Source organism: Perognathus longimembris, chromosome 10, assembly GCF_023159225.1.
Source record: "Perognathus longimembris pacificus isolate PPM17 chromosome 10, ASM2315922v1, whole genome shotgun sequence".
NCBI lineage: Eukaryota > Metazoa > Chordata > Mammalia > Rodentia > Heteromyidae > Perognathus > Perognathus longimembris.
In genome coordinates this window covers 36,994,071-37,013,099 of record NC_063170.1, presented here as the reverse complement: position 1 = coordinate 37,013,099, position 19,029 = coordinate 36,994,071, and the positions used below count along the sequence as shown (strand labels likewise).

At 40.8% G+C, this 19,029-nt stretch overlaps 1 protein-coding gene and 1 pseudogene across 1 annotated transcript in view; one reads left to right on the top strand and one right to left on the bottom strand.

The window, feature by feature from the left end:
* Rft1 (RFT1 homolog) overlaps nt 1–19,029 on the bottom strand; it is a 44,008-nt gene that overhangs the window by 11,078 nt on the left and 13,901 nt on the right. Inside the window, exons 6-9 of the mRNA XM_048355833.1 lie at nt 16,239–16,376; nt 8,869–8,947; nt 2,547–2,597; nt 1,242–1,372 (exon numbers count right to left, since the gene is read on the bottom strand). Of these exons, the coding sequence (XP_048211790.1) occupies nt 1,242–1,372; nt 2,547–2,597; nt 8,869–8,947; nt 16,239–16,376 (399 nt within the window). The remainder of the gene's footprint in view (nt 1–1,241; nt 1,373–2,546; nt 2,598–8,868; nt 8,948–16,238; nt 16,377–19,029) is intronic.
* LOC125358355 lies at nt 18,000–18,637 on the top strand (annotated as a pseudogene).

Here is a 19,029-nt window from a genome sequence, read left to right as displayed (position 1 = left end):
TGAAAATATCTAAAAATTCTGGTGTTATTGTCAAAGTACACTTAGGAACATAATTCTGAACTAGATTGTGAACCAGATTAGCTCATTTTGAGATACTATGCATAAACTATATTTTTCAAAATGCCTTCTAAAACATCTGGGAGCTTGCTTTTTATTCTAAGATAAGTCAAACATTTTTAGTAGTTTTAAAAAAGAAAAGTTTCGGGGGCTGGGGATATGGCCTAGTGGCAAGAGTGCTTGCCTCGTATACATGAGGCCCTGGGTTCAATTCCCCAGCACCACATATACAGAAAATGGCCAGAAGTGGCACTGTGGCTCAAGTGGCAGAGTGCTAGCCTTGAGTAAGAAGAAGCCAGGGACAGTGCTCAGGCCCTGAGTCCAAGCCCCAGGACTGGCCAAAAAAAAAAAAAAAAAGTTTCTGTAAGCAAATACTCCCCAATTAAAATCTCTTCTGTATTGGTGTGCTGAGTGAAGCCTGGACACCACATCATTTCTTCACCATGCCCTAGGTTATCTTTGCTCCAACCTCAGCATCCTTTGGTTCTTGAGACTCTGAGGACAAGAGAGGCTACCTCATTCTTATACCTAGAACTATGCCATGGGAGGCATCAGGGCTAAACTGGGGATAGTTGTAAAGAGCTTTGACAGGGCTATGCCAATAGTAAGGTCAAACAGAAAGACAAAGGAGTGAGACAAAAGGGATGGGGGTGGGCAAGGACCATAAGAGAGAAATGAGCTCTAAATCCTGCATCAGTCAGATAGAAGGATAAAATCTACAGGAAAATTCAGATTAAAAAAAAAAAAAAGAAAGAAAAATGTTGGGTGCCTGTGGCTCACACTTGTAATCCTAGCTACTCAGGAGGATGACATCTGAGGCTCATGGCTCAAAGCCATCCCAGGCAGGAAGGCCGGTGAGACTCTTGTGTCCAATTAACTACCAAAAAAGCTGGAAGGGGAGCTTGGAGCTGTGGCTCAAGAATAAAGCACTAACTTTGAGCACCAAAGTTCAGAAACAGTGCCCAGACCCACAGTTTTAAGTCCAGCACCGAGAGAGAGAGAAAAAGAAACAGATTATTCCCCATTTCTGTTTTGCTTTGCAGTTACAGAGAAGTTTTTTATTTAATCTTTAAGTAGTTGTACAAAGGAGCTGTCATTTAATAAAAGTTTATGAATACAATGCATCTTGATCAATGTTACAGGGAAGTTTAAATAAGATATGATGACATGAGAACCAAGATTACCTGCTTTTGAAGTATAGCATCCTTTTCCCTCTCCAGCACCTTAGCAAAAAATATATAAAAACTCTCCTCTATTGGCTGGAATATTAGCCTGGCCACAAGAGATCCGAGATTATTGACTATCTCATATACTCCTACATAACAAAAGAAACAATCATTAGTTTTTCACTTTTAACTTTTACAGTACTATCCTAAAATTGTTTTTTTACTTCAACCTTCAATTAAGTAATATTTAAACCTTGAGCTAACTATAGATTCACAAGCAGAAGAGGTACTATTGATCCCAGTAACCATTCACCCACTTTCCCTAAATGGAAACATGTTGTAAAAAGCACAGTAAAATACTGCAATCAGGATATTGATATTGATAGTCACAATAAAAGAAATTTCCATCACTAGTACATGAAGAAAACAATAGAAGTCTTCAATGCAAAGTTGCTTTTAAAAACTTCTATTACTTTGGTATTAAAAATAAAGAGGGCTGGGAATATGGCCTAGTGGCAAGAGTGCTTGCCTCCTACACATGAAGCTCTCGGTTCGATTCCCCAGGACCACATATATGAAAAACGGCCAGAACAGGCGCTGTGGCTCAGGTGGCAGAGTGCTAGCCTTGAGCGGGAAGAAGCCAGGGACAGTGCTCAGGCACTGAGTCCAAGGCCCAGGACTGGCCAAAAAATAAATAAATAAATAAAAATAAATAAAGAAAATAAAGAAAGAAATGTGACCAATCTAGGCATACAAATATGGGGCAAATCTTTGTGACTGTCATGTTAATTTCCCTTTTCTTCTTGTCAAGCACACTCCCATCCCCCCAAAATGAGCACCAGCGTACACAGGAAGAAAAATAGAGAGCAAAGGATTTCAACAAAACCTGCCTCTCATGTCACATGAGAGAGAGCACAGTCAGTAGCTGTATATATTTACCAAGACCTACAATTTGCAATCTTCAGGAGTCATTTTTATTGTTTGGGTTTTTTTGTCAGTCCTGGGGCTTAGGACTCAGTGCCTGAGCACTGTCCCTGGCTTCTTTTTGCTCAAGGCTAGAACTCAATCTCTTGAGCCACTGCACCACTTCTGGCTTTTTCTGTTTATGTTCGATTCTGAGGAATCAAGCCCAGAGCTTCATGCATGCTAGGCAAGCACTCTACTACTAAGCCACATTCCCAGCCCAGGATTAATTTTTAAATAATCTTAGCTTCTTATCATCCTTAATTTTTTATTAAATGTATCAAACTACAGAAAAAATATTAATAAGTATCTGTTACTCGTATTCATGTTTAATGAAAATACTACATAATTTCATCTTACCTTGATCACCAAAATTTAATACATTCAAAAATGTCATCACATAATGCTCACCTAGAAATGGAAAAGTAAAATAGCATTTTAGGATCACATTAATTTTTGTTTCCTTTTCTCTTATCATCTATCAACTTTTCTAGCAGGTAAGTCCTCTCACTTAGGTTTTCCTTGCTTTTTTTTTTTTTTAATAGTCTCCTTATATAGTCTCAAACAGGATTCTCCTTCCTCAGCCTCCCAAGGGCTCCAGATGACAAATACTTTCAAAGGAGAAAATTTACATAATCAGTTAAAGATACATTCCCAATCCTCAGGCAAATTGTAAATAATCTCATAGTAATAATTTAGAAAGTACTATAAGGGCTTTATGGACAGCAAGTTTCCAAAGCAGATAAATGAAAAACAAAACAAAACAACCTAACAAGCTAAAAATAAAATATGGGAAGTCAGGCACCAGAGGCTCACACCTATAATTCTAGTTATTCAAGAGGCTGAGATCTGAGGATCTCAGTCAGAAGCCAACCCAGACCGGAAAGTTTGTGAGACTCTTATCTCCAATTAACCATGAAAAATGGAGTTGTAGCTCTAAGTGCCAGAATGACAGTTTTGAGCAAAATAGCTCAGGGACAGCACCACACCCAGGGTTTATTAAGCCCTAGGACCAGCATAAAAAAGTAAATAAAATAATAAAATTAGGAAAGATTATGAAAATATAAAAGTGATTGTCTCAAGGTTGTGGCTTTTTTCTTTTCTTTTCTTTTCTTTTGGTGCCAGTACTACAGCCTCTTATTCCTAGCTTGGGCTTTCTCTGACCACAGCTGGCACTCTTGAGCCACATTTCCAGTTCCAGCTTTTTGCTGGCTAAGTGGAGAGAAGAGTCTCATGGTTTGACAGTTTGGGCTGCCTCAAACTCAATTCTCATACCTCAGCCTCCTGACTAGCCAGACTGGAAGTGTGGCTCTCAAGTTGCGTGATGCCAGCAAAAAAGCCAAGGAATGGGTAAGCCAAGCTCAGAGATACCAACAGCACATGTTTTCTCTCATATGCCAAAGCCAGATCTAAAATACTGTGGGACATAATTCACACACAGTGAGACAGAGGAGGATATTCTTCGGAAAGGAACACAAAGGTGCAATGTCTACATGCATCTGGTCACAGAAAATAATACTTATAGAAATAAAGTCCCGGAGTTGTTTTTTTGTTGTTGTTGTTGTTTTCTTTTCTTTCTTTCTTTTTCTTTTTTTTTTTTTTTTGTGTCAGTTGTGGAGCTTGAATTCTGGGCCTGGGCACTGTCCCTGAGCTCTTCAGCTCAAGGCCAGAGCTCAGCCTCTTGAGCCACAGTGCCACTTCTGGTTTTCTGGTGGTTAATTAGAGATAAGAGTCCCGTGGGTTTTTCCTGCCCAGGCTGGCTTTGAACCATGATCCTCAGATCTCAGCCTCAGGAGTAGCTAGGGTTACAGGTGTGAGCCACCAACTCCCAGCCCTTGTTTACTTTTCTTTTAGTCTTGTTTGTTCATTTATCTGTCTTTGGGAGGGTAAGGAAGGACACAGAAATGAAGAGACAAAAGGTAAACAGACGTACCAGTGGTACTCACTAAATACTATGTTGAAAATGAACTATACAACCTGTGGGTAGGGATGGGAGAGAAAAATTGGGAGTGCAAGGAAGGACTGACATTGTCCAAAAAGAAATGTACTCATTACATGACTTATGTAAGTCTAACTCCTCTGTATATCACCTTTATAATAACAAATTTTTTTAAAGCCAAGAAAGAGCAAGAGGTCTTGAATTTAAGCACTAGCACCCTCCCACATACACACAATGTAACCTAGAAATTATTTTAAATATACAGAAGAACGTGTCTAGATTACATACAAATATTACACACACATACACCACTAGCACCATTTTTTTTTGGTAGCTGTACTGGGGCTTGAACTCAGGGTCTGGGCATTATCCCTTAGCTTTTTCACTCAAAGCTGGTGCTCCACTTCTAGCTTTTTGGTATTTAACTGGAGATGAGTTTCATGGACTTTCCTGCCCAGGCTAGCTTCAAATTGCAATCCTCAGATCTCAGCCTCCTGAATAGCTAGGATTACAGATAGAAGACCCTGCACCCAGACAACATTACACAGCCAATTATTACAGTCCCTTTACCTAAGGGACTTGAGCATTCTTTTTTTTTTTTTTTTAACCCAGTCCTGGGGCTTGAACTCAGGGCCTGGACACTGTCTCTGGCTTCTTTTTGCTCCAGGCTAGCAGTCTACCACTTGAGCCACAGTGCCACTTCTGGCTTTTTCTATATATGTAGTGGTGAGGAATCGAACGTAGGGCTTCATGAATGCAAGGCAAACACTCTACCACTAGGTCATGTTCCCAGCCCCTTGAGCAGTCTTAAGATTCTAATATCTGGGTTGGTTCTGGAACCAATCCCCTGGATTCCAAGGGACTATTATATATTCCATAGTTAATCTTACTTTTCTACCTTCAAATGGCTCACTGGTGCTTGCAAAACATTCAGTCTTCTTCATTTGCATTTGAGGGCTTTTATAGTTACTTTTTGACCTCCTTTCACCAACCTTAACCCCATCATGTTATCATTCTTTGTTATAACTGACCTACCTGGATTTGACCTTCCAGCTGATCTGAGTCAGGCTGGGCCTGACTGTGGCATCCACACATCTAAAATGACATTTGTATCTCTATTTTCTCTTCATATCTATAAGCTCCCTGAAGGTAGAAGAGCCCTCTCAGTCATTCTATCTCTCTCAGGTTTCTTAGCAGAGCTCCAGGAAATGAGGGAGAGCCTAAGGGACATCTGGTGACTGAGTTAACATTTCTGAGTACTAAGCCGGCGTGCAGGTGGCTGACACCTAGAATAGTAGCTATTCAGGAGGCTAAGATTTGTAGATCACGGTTTGAAGCCACGCCAGGCAGAAAAGTACCAGTAGACTCTTATCTTCAATAAACCACTCAAAAACAGAAAAACCAGAAGTAGTGCCATGGCTCAAGTGGTACAGCACTAGCCTTGAGCACAAAGAGGCTCAGAGACAGCACCTAGGGCCTGAGTTCAAGCCCCATAACTAACAATATCAACAACAAGAAATTCCAAGTCGGGGCTTGGAATGTGGCTTAGAGATAGAGTGCTTGCTTAGCATGCATGAAACCCTGGGTTTGATTCCTCAGCACCACATATATAGAAAAAGCCAGAACTGGTGCTGTGGCTCAAGTGGTAGAGTGCTGGCCTTGAGCAAAAAGAAGCCAGGGACAGTGCTCAGGCCCTGAGTCCCAAAACCCAGGACTGGCAAAAAAAGAAGAGAAGAAGGAAGGAAGGAAGGAAGGAAGGAAGGAAGGAAGGAAGGAAGGAAGGAAGGAAGGAAGGAAGGAAGGAAGGAAGGAAAGAAATTCCAAGTCCTGCCCCACATTCCTGAAACAGCCACACAATGTCTGTGACTTTGATGAAGCTCCTTGAGGCCATGGCTTGTTTTCACCTCTATTTTAGTACTTGGCACACAGCATGCAGGAAATATGGGGGCAGAAGGAAAGGGTACTGTATATTTTTGTTACCACAAAGTGATTTCAACTTTTTTTTTAGCTATAGCTTTCAAAGATATGAAGAATCTGGGAATCCTGGTTAGGCCACTTCCTTATTTCATAGCCACAGAGATGGGGACTATGGGAAGTGCCTACTGGTGTACTTACTACCAAGTCAACCAGGCTAGGAGGGCCATTTGTGGAACAAGCACCCCGCTTTGCCTTCAGGCTAAGTCCAGGAAGCTCTAGTGCTTGCTAACTTAAACCTGCTATCAAAAACATAACTAGCAACTGCAATCCAGACAACTAATTGAGTCCTATTTTAGATTGAATTTGTTCCCTCAAAGTTATTAAAACTTCTTTTAAAACATTAGAGGGAAAGGATGCACACATACAACATCCTTTCCAAAACTTCCTCCATTGATTCTCCTTTTCCCAACCACATTAATCATCATAATATACAATTTCATTTGTTACCTTCTATTGTTGCTTATCTTACTCATCAACAAATATTTGCTGAATGTTTATCCTCTACCAGGTCTAGCAGGGGGTCAGCAGACAATGGCATACTCATTGTTTTTGAAGGACTTATAGCTCTGTACCTTCACTCAGCTCTCCCAAGGCTTCTGACCTGAAAGTTCCTTGAGCAGTTTCATTTTTATACTGACAAAAGCTTAGGCTAGAAGCATGCACTCTCAAGACTCAGAAAGCACCTGGACATATCCTGGTCTCTCCCTCAGTTCACAGATAGGAAAAATGAGGCTTAAGAGGAGTTACTTGGGGCTGGGGATATGGCCTAGTGGCAAGAGTGCCTGCCTCGGATACACGAGGCCCTGGGTTCGATTCCCCAGCACCACATATACGGAAAACGGCCAGAAGCGGCGCTGTGGCTCAAGTGGCAGAGTGCTGGCCTTGAACCGGAAGAGGCCAGGGACGGTGCTCAGGCCCTGAGTCCAAGGCCCAGGACTGGCAAAAAAAAAAAAAAAGAGGAGTTACTTCACTTTGGAGACATAATTAACATTTTAAATGGGGGAAATAAGATAATAATAATAATAATAATAATAATAATAATAATAATAATAATAATGGTTGTATTCGAATTCTATAAAAAAACTCTTTTCTATTTTTCAGAATTTTTATAATGGCACTATATAATAAGCCAGGTGTGGTGGTTCATGCCTGTAATCCTAATACTTGAAAAGCAGAGGAGGCAGGATTAAAAATTTGAGACTAATGGGTTCCAGACCAGCATAGGCTACACTGTAAGACTCAATCTCAATAAACCAAAACCAAAAAAACCAAACAAACAAGATGTACTTCCACTTTTTGCTGGCCCTCTAATCCTAGCTACTCAGGAGGCTGAGATCTGAGGATTGAAGTTTCATTCGAAGGTAGACCAGACAGGAAAGTCCATGAGACTCTTATCTCCAATTAATCCAAAAAGCTAAAGTAGAGCTGTGGCTCAAGTGGTAAAGAGCAAGAAACCTCAGGGACAGCAAGGACCCAGGCCAAGAATTTAAGCCCCCCAGGACCTGCAAAAAAAAAAAGTTAGGATGGGATGAGATTATGGATAAATCTCTATTTTCCATTTTTTGTAGCTGATATAATACTTTTATAATAAATGTACTAAAATTATATACCATAAGGTTTTATAGACTTTGCTATATAGTTTGGGTCTAAAGTTCAAAGCTAGCCCAGACAGGAAAGTCTTTGAGACTCTAATCTTCAGTTAACTAACAAAAAGCTAGAAGCGGAACAGTGCCTCAAAGAGTAAAGCAGCCTTTAGCAAAAAGCTCAGCATAGCACCCAGGCCTTGAATTTAAACCCCAGGAGTGGCACCAAAATTTTTAAAAAAGAAACTAAAAAGGTTAAGATAATGAGATTATGTGTTAATCTCTATTTTCCTTTTTTGGGGGTAATTGATATAGTACTTTTATAATAAATGTACTAAAATTATATACCCTAAGGTCTTACAGTTGGATCTTGCTATAAGTTTGGGTCTGAAGTATCCCCCAAAGGCCATGAAGGTTTGATCCCCTGCCCATGGTACTATCAGGAGGTGGTGGAACCTTCAGGAGTTGAGACTTAGTACAAGGAAGTTGGGTCACTGGGCATGACCCGGAAGGGGATACTGGAACTCAAGTCCCTTTCTTGTTTCCCAGCTACTACGAGGTAAACATACCTCCTCTATCATTTGCCTGCACGATGAAAAACTGTGCTGTCATAGGCCTAAAGCATCAGGTCTAAGAAAACAGAGACCAAAACCTCTGCCAAAACAATGAATCAAGATAAACATTTCTTCCTTTTAAGTTGATTATCTCAGGTGTTTTGTCACAGTAATAGAAAGCTAATCCAAGCTTGGATTCCAATTAAGCTGTTCCTTATTACTGTAGGACCCGAAGAAATGCCTTATTTTTCTCATCTATAATAAAGGGGAAAATGCCTTTTTTTTCTTACAGACTTTTTATTATCATAACTTAGTTGTACAAGTAGGGGGTCACTGGGACATTTCCATACATGCATACAGTGCATCCTACCAACCTCATCCCTTCTATCACTCTCCTTATACCCCAAAGAGGAAAAATATCTTCTATAAGGACATGAAGCAATTACATAACTCAAATGAAACACAAAACTAAACAAATATTGGTTTCCCACTCCTTATTAAAAAATATTTTTCCCCCAAAGGTTCTATGCCAAGGGAGCTCCAGACAGGCAGTCTGGATCAACTTAATCAGAAGTCCTGCAAAATGCATTGACTCATCTCCTGACTGTTCACAGTGACCTTTTACTTACCTTCTGTCAAAATCTGTTTCAAGAAAGATTGTTTGAAAAAACTCCAAGTCAGTTTAGCCTCTTGCCAATTCACAAAAGCCTAGACAGAAGAGAAAACAAAAAACAAAGAAACAAGAAAATCCCACACATTTCAAGGCTAAGAATACAATGCTACATGAGAAGCAAAATCATTTGGGTCCTAAACCCCAACTTAAATAGCCCCCACTGAATTTTCATTTAATGCTAAGCACACAGAGGCAAAATTCTAGGAAGTAATTTAAGTAGTGTGGTTCTTTTTTTTTTTTTTTTTTTTTTTTGGTCAGTCATGGGGCTTGACCTCAGAGCCTGGGTATTGTCCCTGACTTCTTTTGCTCAAGGCTAGTACTCTACCACTTGCATACTTTGGGCCACAGCTCCACTTCTGGTTTTTGAAGAGTCTTACAGGGACTTTTCTGCCCAGGCTGGCTTCAAATTGCGATCCTCAGATCTCAGGCTCCTCAGTAGCTAGGTGTAAGCCACTGATGTCTGACCTCTTTCCTTCCTTCCTTCCTTCCTTCCTTCCTTCCTTCCTTCCTTCCTACACCAGGGGGTCTGAACTCAGGGCCTCAAGTTTACTTAAACTGCTTGCTTAGCTGACACTCCATTTGAGCAATACCTCCAACCTGGGCTTTTCTGGTTATTTTAGAAATGGGAGTTAAAAACTTTCCTAGGGCTGGGAATAGGGAATGTGGCCTAGTGGTATAGTGCTTGTCTAGCATGCATGGAGTCCTGAGTTTGATTCCTCTATGCCACATAAACAGAGCCCTATAATCTGCCCTGATCACATGAGCCCTTGCTCCTGGCTCAAAGCCCATCTGTGTAGAGGAATGCTATAGAACAGAAATGTAGCATTAAGTTTCTAGCAGCCACAGTAAATAAGGAAAAGAAACAGATGAAAATAATTTTAATTTTTGAGACAAGGTATCACTAAGTAGTTAAGGCTTACCTAGAACTCATTACAAAGCCCTGGCAGGCCTCAAACTTGAGATCTTCTTGTCTCAGCCTCCTAAGTACTAGTATTCTAGGATATAACTACCTCCAGCTAATTATATTTTACTGAGCCCCAAATATACTGTCAACATGCAATTGATATGAAAACATTATTAGAAGCTTTTGTATTTTTGTATCAAGCATTTAAAATACAATGTGTAACTTGAACTTAATGTTCATCTCAATATCAGCCATGCTCTAAACATTTATAGTCATATGCAGCTGGTGGCTATCATTCAGGACAGGACAAGCCTGGAGGACTACTGAAAGCAAGGGTCCTTCAGTCCATATTCTCTTCACCTCTGTGTTTCCAAAACTTAAACATTAAGAAGACAACAATGAATTGTCTCAAACTGCACTGCCTACAGGGCATCACTGAACCTGAAGCAGATGCCAGAGCAGTTTTAGTCCCTGAATAAATTTTCAGTCAGGAAACTGGGACACAAGATGTTTAAAACAGAACAAAGGGCACCAGAGAACTTACCACCACTAGGCGGCCCTGTGGACCATTCATTTCTCTGACACTGGTTTTGCCCAGCAACTTGCACAGCACCTTCTCTCTCAAACACTGCTTCCTACCCAGGGTGGCCCCTGCAGCAGTACCCATGCTGCAAAAAGGAAACAAGCTGTAGCTTTTTCATAAGGCTCTTCTGCAGCCTACTTGCCAGGAGATTGTGAATAGGTTTAGGCAGATGATTAAGCTCTTTAAAGAGTAAGTCCTTTGGACTGGGAATGTGGTTTAGTGGTAGCATGCATGAAGCCCTGGGTTCAATTCCTCAGTGCCACATAACAGAAAAAGAAGTGGTGCTGTGGCTCAAGTGGTAGTGTGCTAGCCTTGAGCCCAGAGAGGCTCAGGGATAGTGCCCAGGCCTTGAGTTCAAGCCCCATGACTGGCAAAAGAAAAAAAGAGAGTAAGTTCTTTGGGAGAGTGAAAATATGACAGTGAGTCTAATCTGAAAGCTCATGCTCAAAAATTCCTTTCTACTAACGACTTCAGTGTAAAGGTGTCCACAGTTCAGAAGGAAAAACCACAGTGCTTACTACTGCCAAAGTGCTTGTTAAAACCACAGTGGCAGGAAGTCCAATTTGAGTCCGGGGTTTTCTCAAGGGTATTTGCCAAGTGGTAGAAAAGAGGAAGCAATCTCCATGGACTGTTATCATTTTATTCAAAATGGATTTATCATTTGAAATGATGAATTATGAACTATTTCACAAAGCGGAGTTGATACTACTGAGCTTGTCTGAACAGACATGAATTTCTCTGGGATCACTTAACATGATATTCCACAGTGTCACTGTGTTGATGAGGAAATTGAAGCTTAGAAGGCAAAAACTTGGTGAAAGCAATAGCTCAATAGCTATGTACATATGACCATATAAAATGATGCTAATTGAAATGAGCTCCAAGATATGGAAACAAGAGGTTTGGGGGATTTTTTTGTGTACTGTTCACAAGTATTTTTTCTTTCTTTTGTTTTTCCTCTCTGATTTAGTCCCTGTGGTCACTGTTTTTATTTTGTTACCCTTTGTCTTGTATATAAGTTTATCTGAATTGGGGAAGGGACATCACAGAAATGGTAGGACAAAGGGTGAACCAAAGCAATAGTAATACTCACTAGACACTATGCTGGAAATGAACTTTATAATTTGTGGGAGGGAGAAGAGTCAGGAGGGAGGGAAAGCAGGAGAAAACAAAGGAGGGGTAACACTGTTCAAAAAGAAATGTACTCATTACCTTACTTATGTAACTGTAACCCCTCTGTACATGACCTTTACAATGATAAATAAATGCAAAAACAAAACAAAAAAACCAACAACAAAACAAAAAACAGTGAAAGGTCTGAGTCAGAACTCAGAGAACTCATCCTACTTTAACCTGAGTAACTCTGACACTTCCCAAGTTTCTGACTCAGGGTGATCTAATCAATGGCATCCTTCCCATACTGACAAGAGTCACCAGAGAGCTGGAGGCTATGGTCCTGCCTCTGTCCTCCATCACCTCCTACACCTGTACTCTTTCCTCTCCCCTTCCTCCTCCTGCCCTAGTCATTCAAGACCATTGATTCTATCTCAGTTTTATTTATCCTCCCATTTCCATTCTTCCCAGTGCCCTGTCTCTTCTCACCTGTACAACTGCCACAGCAGCCTACAGAACATTTTCATTTCTTTATCTCTAGACCATCCTTCTCATTGTAGGTTCAGGCTTTAGTCAAGCTCAAATTGCAGCCCGTGACTTAGCCCAAAGGTCATAGGCAACACAGCTAACTTTCTTTTCTTTTGTTTTTGTTTTTTTGGCCAGTCCTGGGCCTTGGACTCAGGGCCTAAGCACTGTCCCTGGCTTCTTTTTGCTCAAGGTTAGCACTCTGCCATTGAGCCACAGCGCCCCTTCTGGCCGTTTTCTATATATGTGGTGCTGGGGAATTGAATCCAGGGCTTCATGTATATGAGGCAAGCACTCTTGGCACTAGGCCATATCCCCAGCCCCACAGCTAACTTTCTCATGTGCCAAATGGGATAAGAAGTCCTATATTATGGAGCAGAACTAAGGACTGAATGAAAAAATGAGACACTACATCTGTAACAGATAGAAAGCTCAGTCATATAAGCAATTAGATCATGGCACTATTTAAAATCATTCATTGGCTAGGCATCAGGGCTCATTTTTACTCAAGAGGCTGAGATCTGAAGATTCTAGCTTGAAGCTAGTCCAGGGAGGCAAGTCTATGAGGCTCTTATTTCCAAATAACCACCAAAAAGCCAGAAGTGGAGCCACTACTCCTGAATGAAGCACAAATTCCACAGAACAGAGGCCACTACTACCTGGCCCTAACCTAGCTCACCAGGTTTAGTTCCCTCTGCCCATCTTTTGTTTTCTCTGTTTCTGTCTAGCCAACCTAAGTACCTCAGTAATCTATATATTCTCAATTCCAATACAGTGAGGGAGATTACACTGTGTTTTTATTTTGTTTTGATCCATACAAAGGCTTGAACTCAAGGAGTCATATTCACTTGGGCTTTCTTACTCAACCCTGTATTCTACCTCTTGAGCCATAACTCCAGCTCAGTTTTTTGCTGGTTAATTGGGATGAAGTCTTGTAGACTTTTATGCCTGGAATGGCTTCAAATTATGGACTCCAGACTCCCAAGTAGCTCATAATAGAGGCATGAACCACCAGTACCCAGATATTACTGTGATTTTTTTAAATCACAGGTTAAGCAGTTTTTTCTTTCCTGTGATCACAGATGCCACTGTACAAACATATTTCACTTCTGCTCACCTATGTGTTAAGGTCCAGCTCAAAAATAACTTGTTTAATACTCCCAAATGGAATTTGTCACTCCTTTGTAGTTGCTTCTGTTTGAGCTTGTTTGTTTTGGGTTTTTGTTTTTGTTTTTTTTTCCCCAGAGCTGAGGGGCCTTGCACTCGCCAGGCAAGCGCTCTTCCGCTGAGCCAAATCCCCAGCCCCTGTAGTTGCTTCTGTTTGATAACCCTAGTCACATGCACTGTCTTATACTGCAGTTAGCTTGCTACACATCTAATCTCCCCATCTCAATGCAAATTGTGAGGACAAGGATCAAATTCAAGGTATATGGTATAGTATTCAACACAGAAATCCTTTGAATATGTTTGCTATGCCAAATTCCTTAGCTTTATTTAAATATTAGCACAGCTCTCATATTAAATCACTAAGAATATCAAAGACTATAAAAGACAGCAATTATTTCATGTGTCACTAATTTATTAGAAGCCTAAATAAGTATCTGTAAAGGACATGGAGTTCTACAAGAATAGGAAGACAAATCTCATAGCTTGACCAAACTGATTTAATAAATTACTCATTAATAATTTAATCATTATACTGGTTTCTCCTCAGGGAGCCCCCAGCACAGAACACTGTTCCCAGTAGTCAAAGCATATTACCCAAAGTAAAGTCACAGTCTGCACTCAGATCCATCTCATCTCTGCTCTTTTGAAAATCATAAGCCCTTGTTCTTGTAAATTCTTAATCTTTAAGTAAATAAATAACTACCATGGGCAATAAGCCAATTTCTTTTGGAAGTCTGCACAGCCTACCGGTTATTGACACAGATGACAAAGGGTTATTGACACAGATGACAATTGCTTTCCAAAAAGAAATGAGAAAGAAGTGGATCTAAAACAAGTTGAATAATTTGGGGTTAGTCACTAGACTCATCACCTCAGTCTTGTCTTCTATAAAATGGAGACAATATTATTTATCTCTTCAGAGTTTTGGAATGATTAAACACAACCATCAGTGGTAAGGGCTTGGCACAGTGCCAGACACAGGGCATGTAGTCAATGGCAATTGTAAATTGCTCCTTTCAAAGTTCAAATATTCTCATGGAACTCCTCAAGGCCTCATGGGTCATACAGGCCAACAATCTCACTTTCAAAACAAAAACTTGGTACATGCCTGTGGTCCCAGCTACATGGAAGGCTGAAACCAGGGGATCACTTGAGCCCACAAGTTTGAAACCAGCCTGAGCACATAGGAGATTCTGTCTTAAAACAACAACAGAACACCTCTGAGGTCTAGAGAGAGTCCTTGGAACTTCCTAAGACCCAGGAATGACCTCTTTTGTATAACTGTGTGCCAAGCAGAAACAACTATCTCAGGATCAGGAAATCTGTTCCAGCAGAGCATGCAGGGTACTTTCAAGGTAGGCTGCCAGATTAAACTGTTGAGCCCTCATACAAGCCATCAGGGTTGGCCTTGTTGATATGCTCTAACAGAGCCAACCTGGCTCTCAGAGGGGCAGCGTATTGGTGGTAACAAGACTGATTCATACTTAGGGACACTCACTTGTGCCAGGCCACAGCATCAAGTAACTTAACTCATCAGACTCTCATACCAGAAAACCTGACAGATTAAAAAACAAAACAAAACTAAGCCTCTGATGGACATAGTGGTGCATGCTTTTAATAATAGCTATCAAGGAGACAAAGTTAGAGGATCAGTCTGAGGCAGATCATACAAAAGTATGATGCCATATGTGGGGGGAAACAGTAAAAGGTTGAGGGTATGGCTCAAATGGTAGAGTACTTGCCTAGCTACCACAGGCCCTGAGTTTAAACCCTAGTACTGGGGGGAGTGGGGGAGGACCTAGACTCAGAAATCTGAGCCCATGGAAGTGTTTGACAAACACTTGACATAAGATTGTTTCACTGTCTTCTCTTCTTTGTTCATATGAACAGTTCAAATGCTGGAGCACAGATGATGTCCCAGTATGGTTAAGCCTGGTGAGGGTAAACACTCTGAGTCCTCAGGGGAAGAGGGACTTTTCTGTACTCAGACCTGTGAGCAGCTAGCAGAAGATTCAGGCAAAAGTGACCTGAAGTCCTAACTATCTAAGACTTCAGAGGAGACATAGTCATATCCAAAACTAATGTCAATTTAGGTGAAAGCCAGCTGATCACAATTGAGAATCATTTGTTAAAAATTGAGAACACAGCTGGCTTTTTTGGGGGGGAGGGGTTGTCTTCTGGCTTTTGTTTTTGTTTTTTGGGTGTTTTGGTGTGGTTTTTTTTTTTTTTTTTTGCCAGTCCTGGGACTAGGGCATGGTGGCACTCAGAAGATTGATGTAGGAAGTAAGAGGATCATGAGTTCAAGGCCAGCCTGGACTATTTAGCAAGGTTGTGATCAGTCTATGCTATGTTGCAAAACCTTTTCCAAAAAAAGGGAAGGAACAAACAAACCACTGGGGGGCGGGGAGGAGAAGCCCTCCTTGCTTTCTCAGAGTTCTGAACACTGCCTATGCCAGAAGTCAATCCAAGGAAAAAACAAAAAAAGAGCAGAATAGAGAGAGTGAACAGAGGTCTACTGGCATTGGAGCCTCTCCAAGCTCTGGTCCTTGCTATAACCTTCATCTTGGGCAGGTACTACTGGATAAGCCATAGCTCCTCAATCTTAAAATAAAAATAGTGCCAGTGTCAAGTTCTCAGAGTTTTTGTAAACATTAAAGGACATAAAACATTCAGAATAAGGCCTAGCACAGTGCTTCTCAACTGGGAGCAATTTTGTCCCTAGAGACATATGACAGTGTCTGGAGATGTTTCTGGGTGTTATATTAGGGAAGGGACTGGTACTGGCAGAAGCCAGGGGTAAAAACATTCTACAATGCATATGACAGTCTCTATAACAAAGAACTGTCCAAACAAAATGTCACCAAGTACTTAAGATTTGGAAATCCTGACCTAGTACACAGCAAACACTGGATAAACATGAGCTATGAAACTATTATTCCTATTACATCAATACATTAGTTGCAATTTCTGTCTCTCAAGGATAACTATCATCTGTGATTAAAATGGTAAATGACAAAAAAAAAGCATTACTCACTCTACTTCTTGTAATACTGGGTAATAGATCTGTTATTCTGGAGACAGGAAGAGTTTGTTGCTTGGTTGATTCTGGGGAACTCAGTAACTTTGTGAAATAAATAACATAGCAGAGCACCAAGACTGTAGTATAGAAAATCTGGGGGGGGAAAAAAACAATAGGAAATTAGATTGCTTTAATATAGGCATAATTATGATATGCCTACAAATCTGGATGCAAATACCAATCAAGAAATAGAACTGTCTTCTTATTGTTTTAAATATATTTTTTGACAATCCTGGGGCTTGAACTCAATCCCTGGGCTCTGACCCTGAGCTTCTTTTGCTGTAGGCTAGCACTCTAGCAGTTGAACCACAGCGGAATTGAACCCAAGGCTTCATGCATGCTAGGCAAGCACTCCACCACTAAGCCACATTCCCAGCCCTAGAAGTCTCTTAGTTACCCTTGCTATTGTGTAGAACCTCACCCTCTGGAAAAGAACACCATTAACTCAGACTCAGCTCCACTTCAGCATCTCCAAGCAAATACTTACCTGGGAGAACATAAATTCCACAGACAAACAGCCACTAGCTCAATCCACAATATCATAAACTCTCCTATTGATAGTATTTGGTCAAAGAAATAGCTCTCTCACTATCTACCCAGTACACTGAAGATTTAGGTGTCCTAACTGTACTTCTAGGCAAGGAACTTGATACCATCTAGGACTGTGGATTTCCACAAACCCTGGAAATCTGTCTTTTTTTTTTTATTATTATTACAAAGCACTATTGAGCTCCTGAGTCTCTCCTATCTACTCAGTGCATAAGCAGGGTGAGAACTAGTATAAGACGGAGGAAAGGGTGGGGTACTAAGGGGCCTACCTCTCCCTCCACCCATCCTGGATAAAGAGTGGCTTCTAGCCAGGAGCAATAGCCAGGCTTTTGTTCAATGGATAGACAGGAGTATCTAAAAAGGCCCCTTTCGCAAGCTTTCTTCTATCCTCTTTCCCTCTGAAGCACATGCTAGCTCAAGAACAGTGTATACTGGTATTAGAACTAGGAAAGTGAAAGGGAATACCAAAATCGAGAGACATAGGATAAAAAGACAAACGACTACAAAAGCAATACTTGCAAAACTGTTTGGTGTAAACCAACTAAACAACTCACGGGGGGGAGGGGAAGAGGGAGTAGGGAGGGGAGAATGAGGGAGGAGGTAACAAACAGTACAAGAAATGTATCCAAAGAAATGTACACACTGCCCTACTATGTAACTGTACCCCTTTTGCACAACACCTTGTCAAAAAAATTTGTGTTCAATTAATAAATAAAATTTTTAAAAAAGAATAAAACAGGGCTGCAGTCTTGAGTGACAATCTTAAGATGCAGACCTCCTGAACCCCCCCCCCAAAAAAAAGAAATGTATCCAATGACTAACATATGAAACTGTAACCTCTCTGTACATCAGTTGGACAATATTAAAAAAAAAAAAAAAAGAAGAAGAAGAACAGGGGCTGGGGATATGGCCTAGTGGCAAGAGTGCTTACCTCATATACATGAGGCCCTGGGTTCAATTCCCCAGCACCACATATACAGAAAATGGCCAGAAGTGGCGCTGTGGCTCAAGTGGCAGAGTGCTAGCCTTGAGCAAAAAGAAGCCAGGGACAGTGCTCAGGCCCTGAGTCCAAGCCCCAGGACTGGCCAAAAATAAAAAAAAAGAACAGAGCCCTCCAGGGCCTGATTTCAACCTGGCCACACCAAAGACATTCCTGTCGAAAAGCTCATGGCAAGGAGAAAGGGTTTAAGTTTGATAGGTTTAGGTTTCTCTGCTCTCAGTTATACCTACCACCAGCCTACCAACCACCAGGTTCAGGTTCTGACCTCTAGCCGAAAAGCCAATGTTCTGGGTGATAAATGTCTCTGCCTTTCTTCACTTTTCTGCTGACCAGAGCTTTGGGGAAACTAAACTATAAGCAATCTTGTGGCAGGGTATCATATTCATGTGAATCTTCTCCAATTTTTTTATTAAGAAAAAAATCACATAATAGGCTCTCTGGGCCTGGACCTGAGTTGCGGCAACATGGCCAAACGGCACCAAGAAGGTCGGCATCGGTGGTAAATGCGGCACCCGCTACGGTGCCTCACTCCGGAAGATGGTGAAAAAAATAAAAATCAGTCAGCACGCCAAGTACACCTGGCTCCTTCTGTGGCAAGACCAAGATGAAGAGGCAAGCTGTGGGCATCTGGCACTGTGGTTCCTGCATGAAAACAGTTGCTGGGGGTACCTGGACCTACAATACCACTTCTGCCGTCACAGTCAAGTCTGCCATTAGAAGACTGAAGGAATTAAAAGACCAGTAAAAGCTCTACCATCTGAGTTTCTCTCTACAATAAATGGCTTAATTTATATAACAAAAAAAATCACATAATAGAAGGAACCATTTTAACTATTTTGTGTATGATTTGTGGCTTTTAGTACATTTAGTGTTGTACAATCATCAACACTAATTCCAGAATATCTCATCATTCAAAAAACAAAACAAAACAAAAAATTGTGCTCCTTTCTGTCCATTCCCAAATCCTTTAGTAATCACTAATCTACTCTGTCTCTATACTTGCCTGACCTGGACACTGAATATTCATGGAATCATACAGCATGTGGCCTTTTGTGTCTGATTTCTTTTGATTAGTATTTGAATTTCATATATGTTTTAGTATATATTATATTTCACTTTATTTAATTTTTAAGTGTTATTAAAAAAGTGATGTACAAAAGGACTGCAGTTACATAAGTCAGGCAAAGAGTACATTTC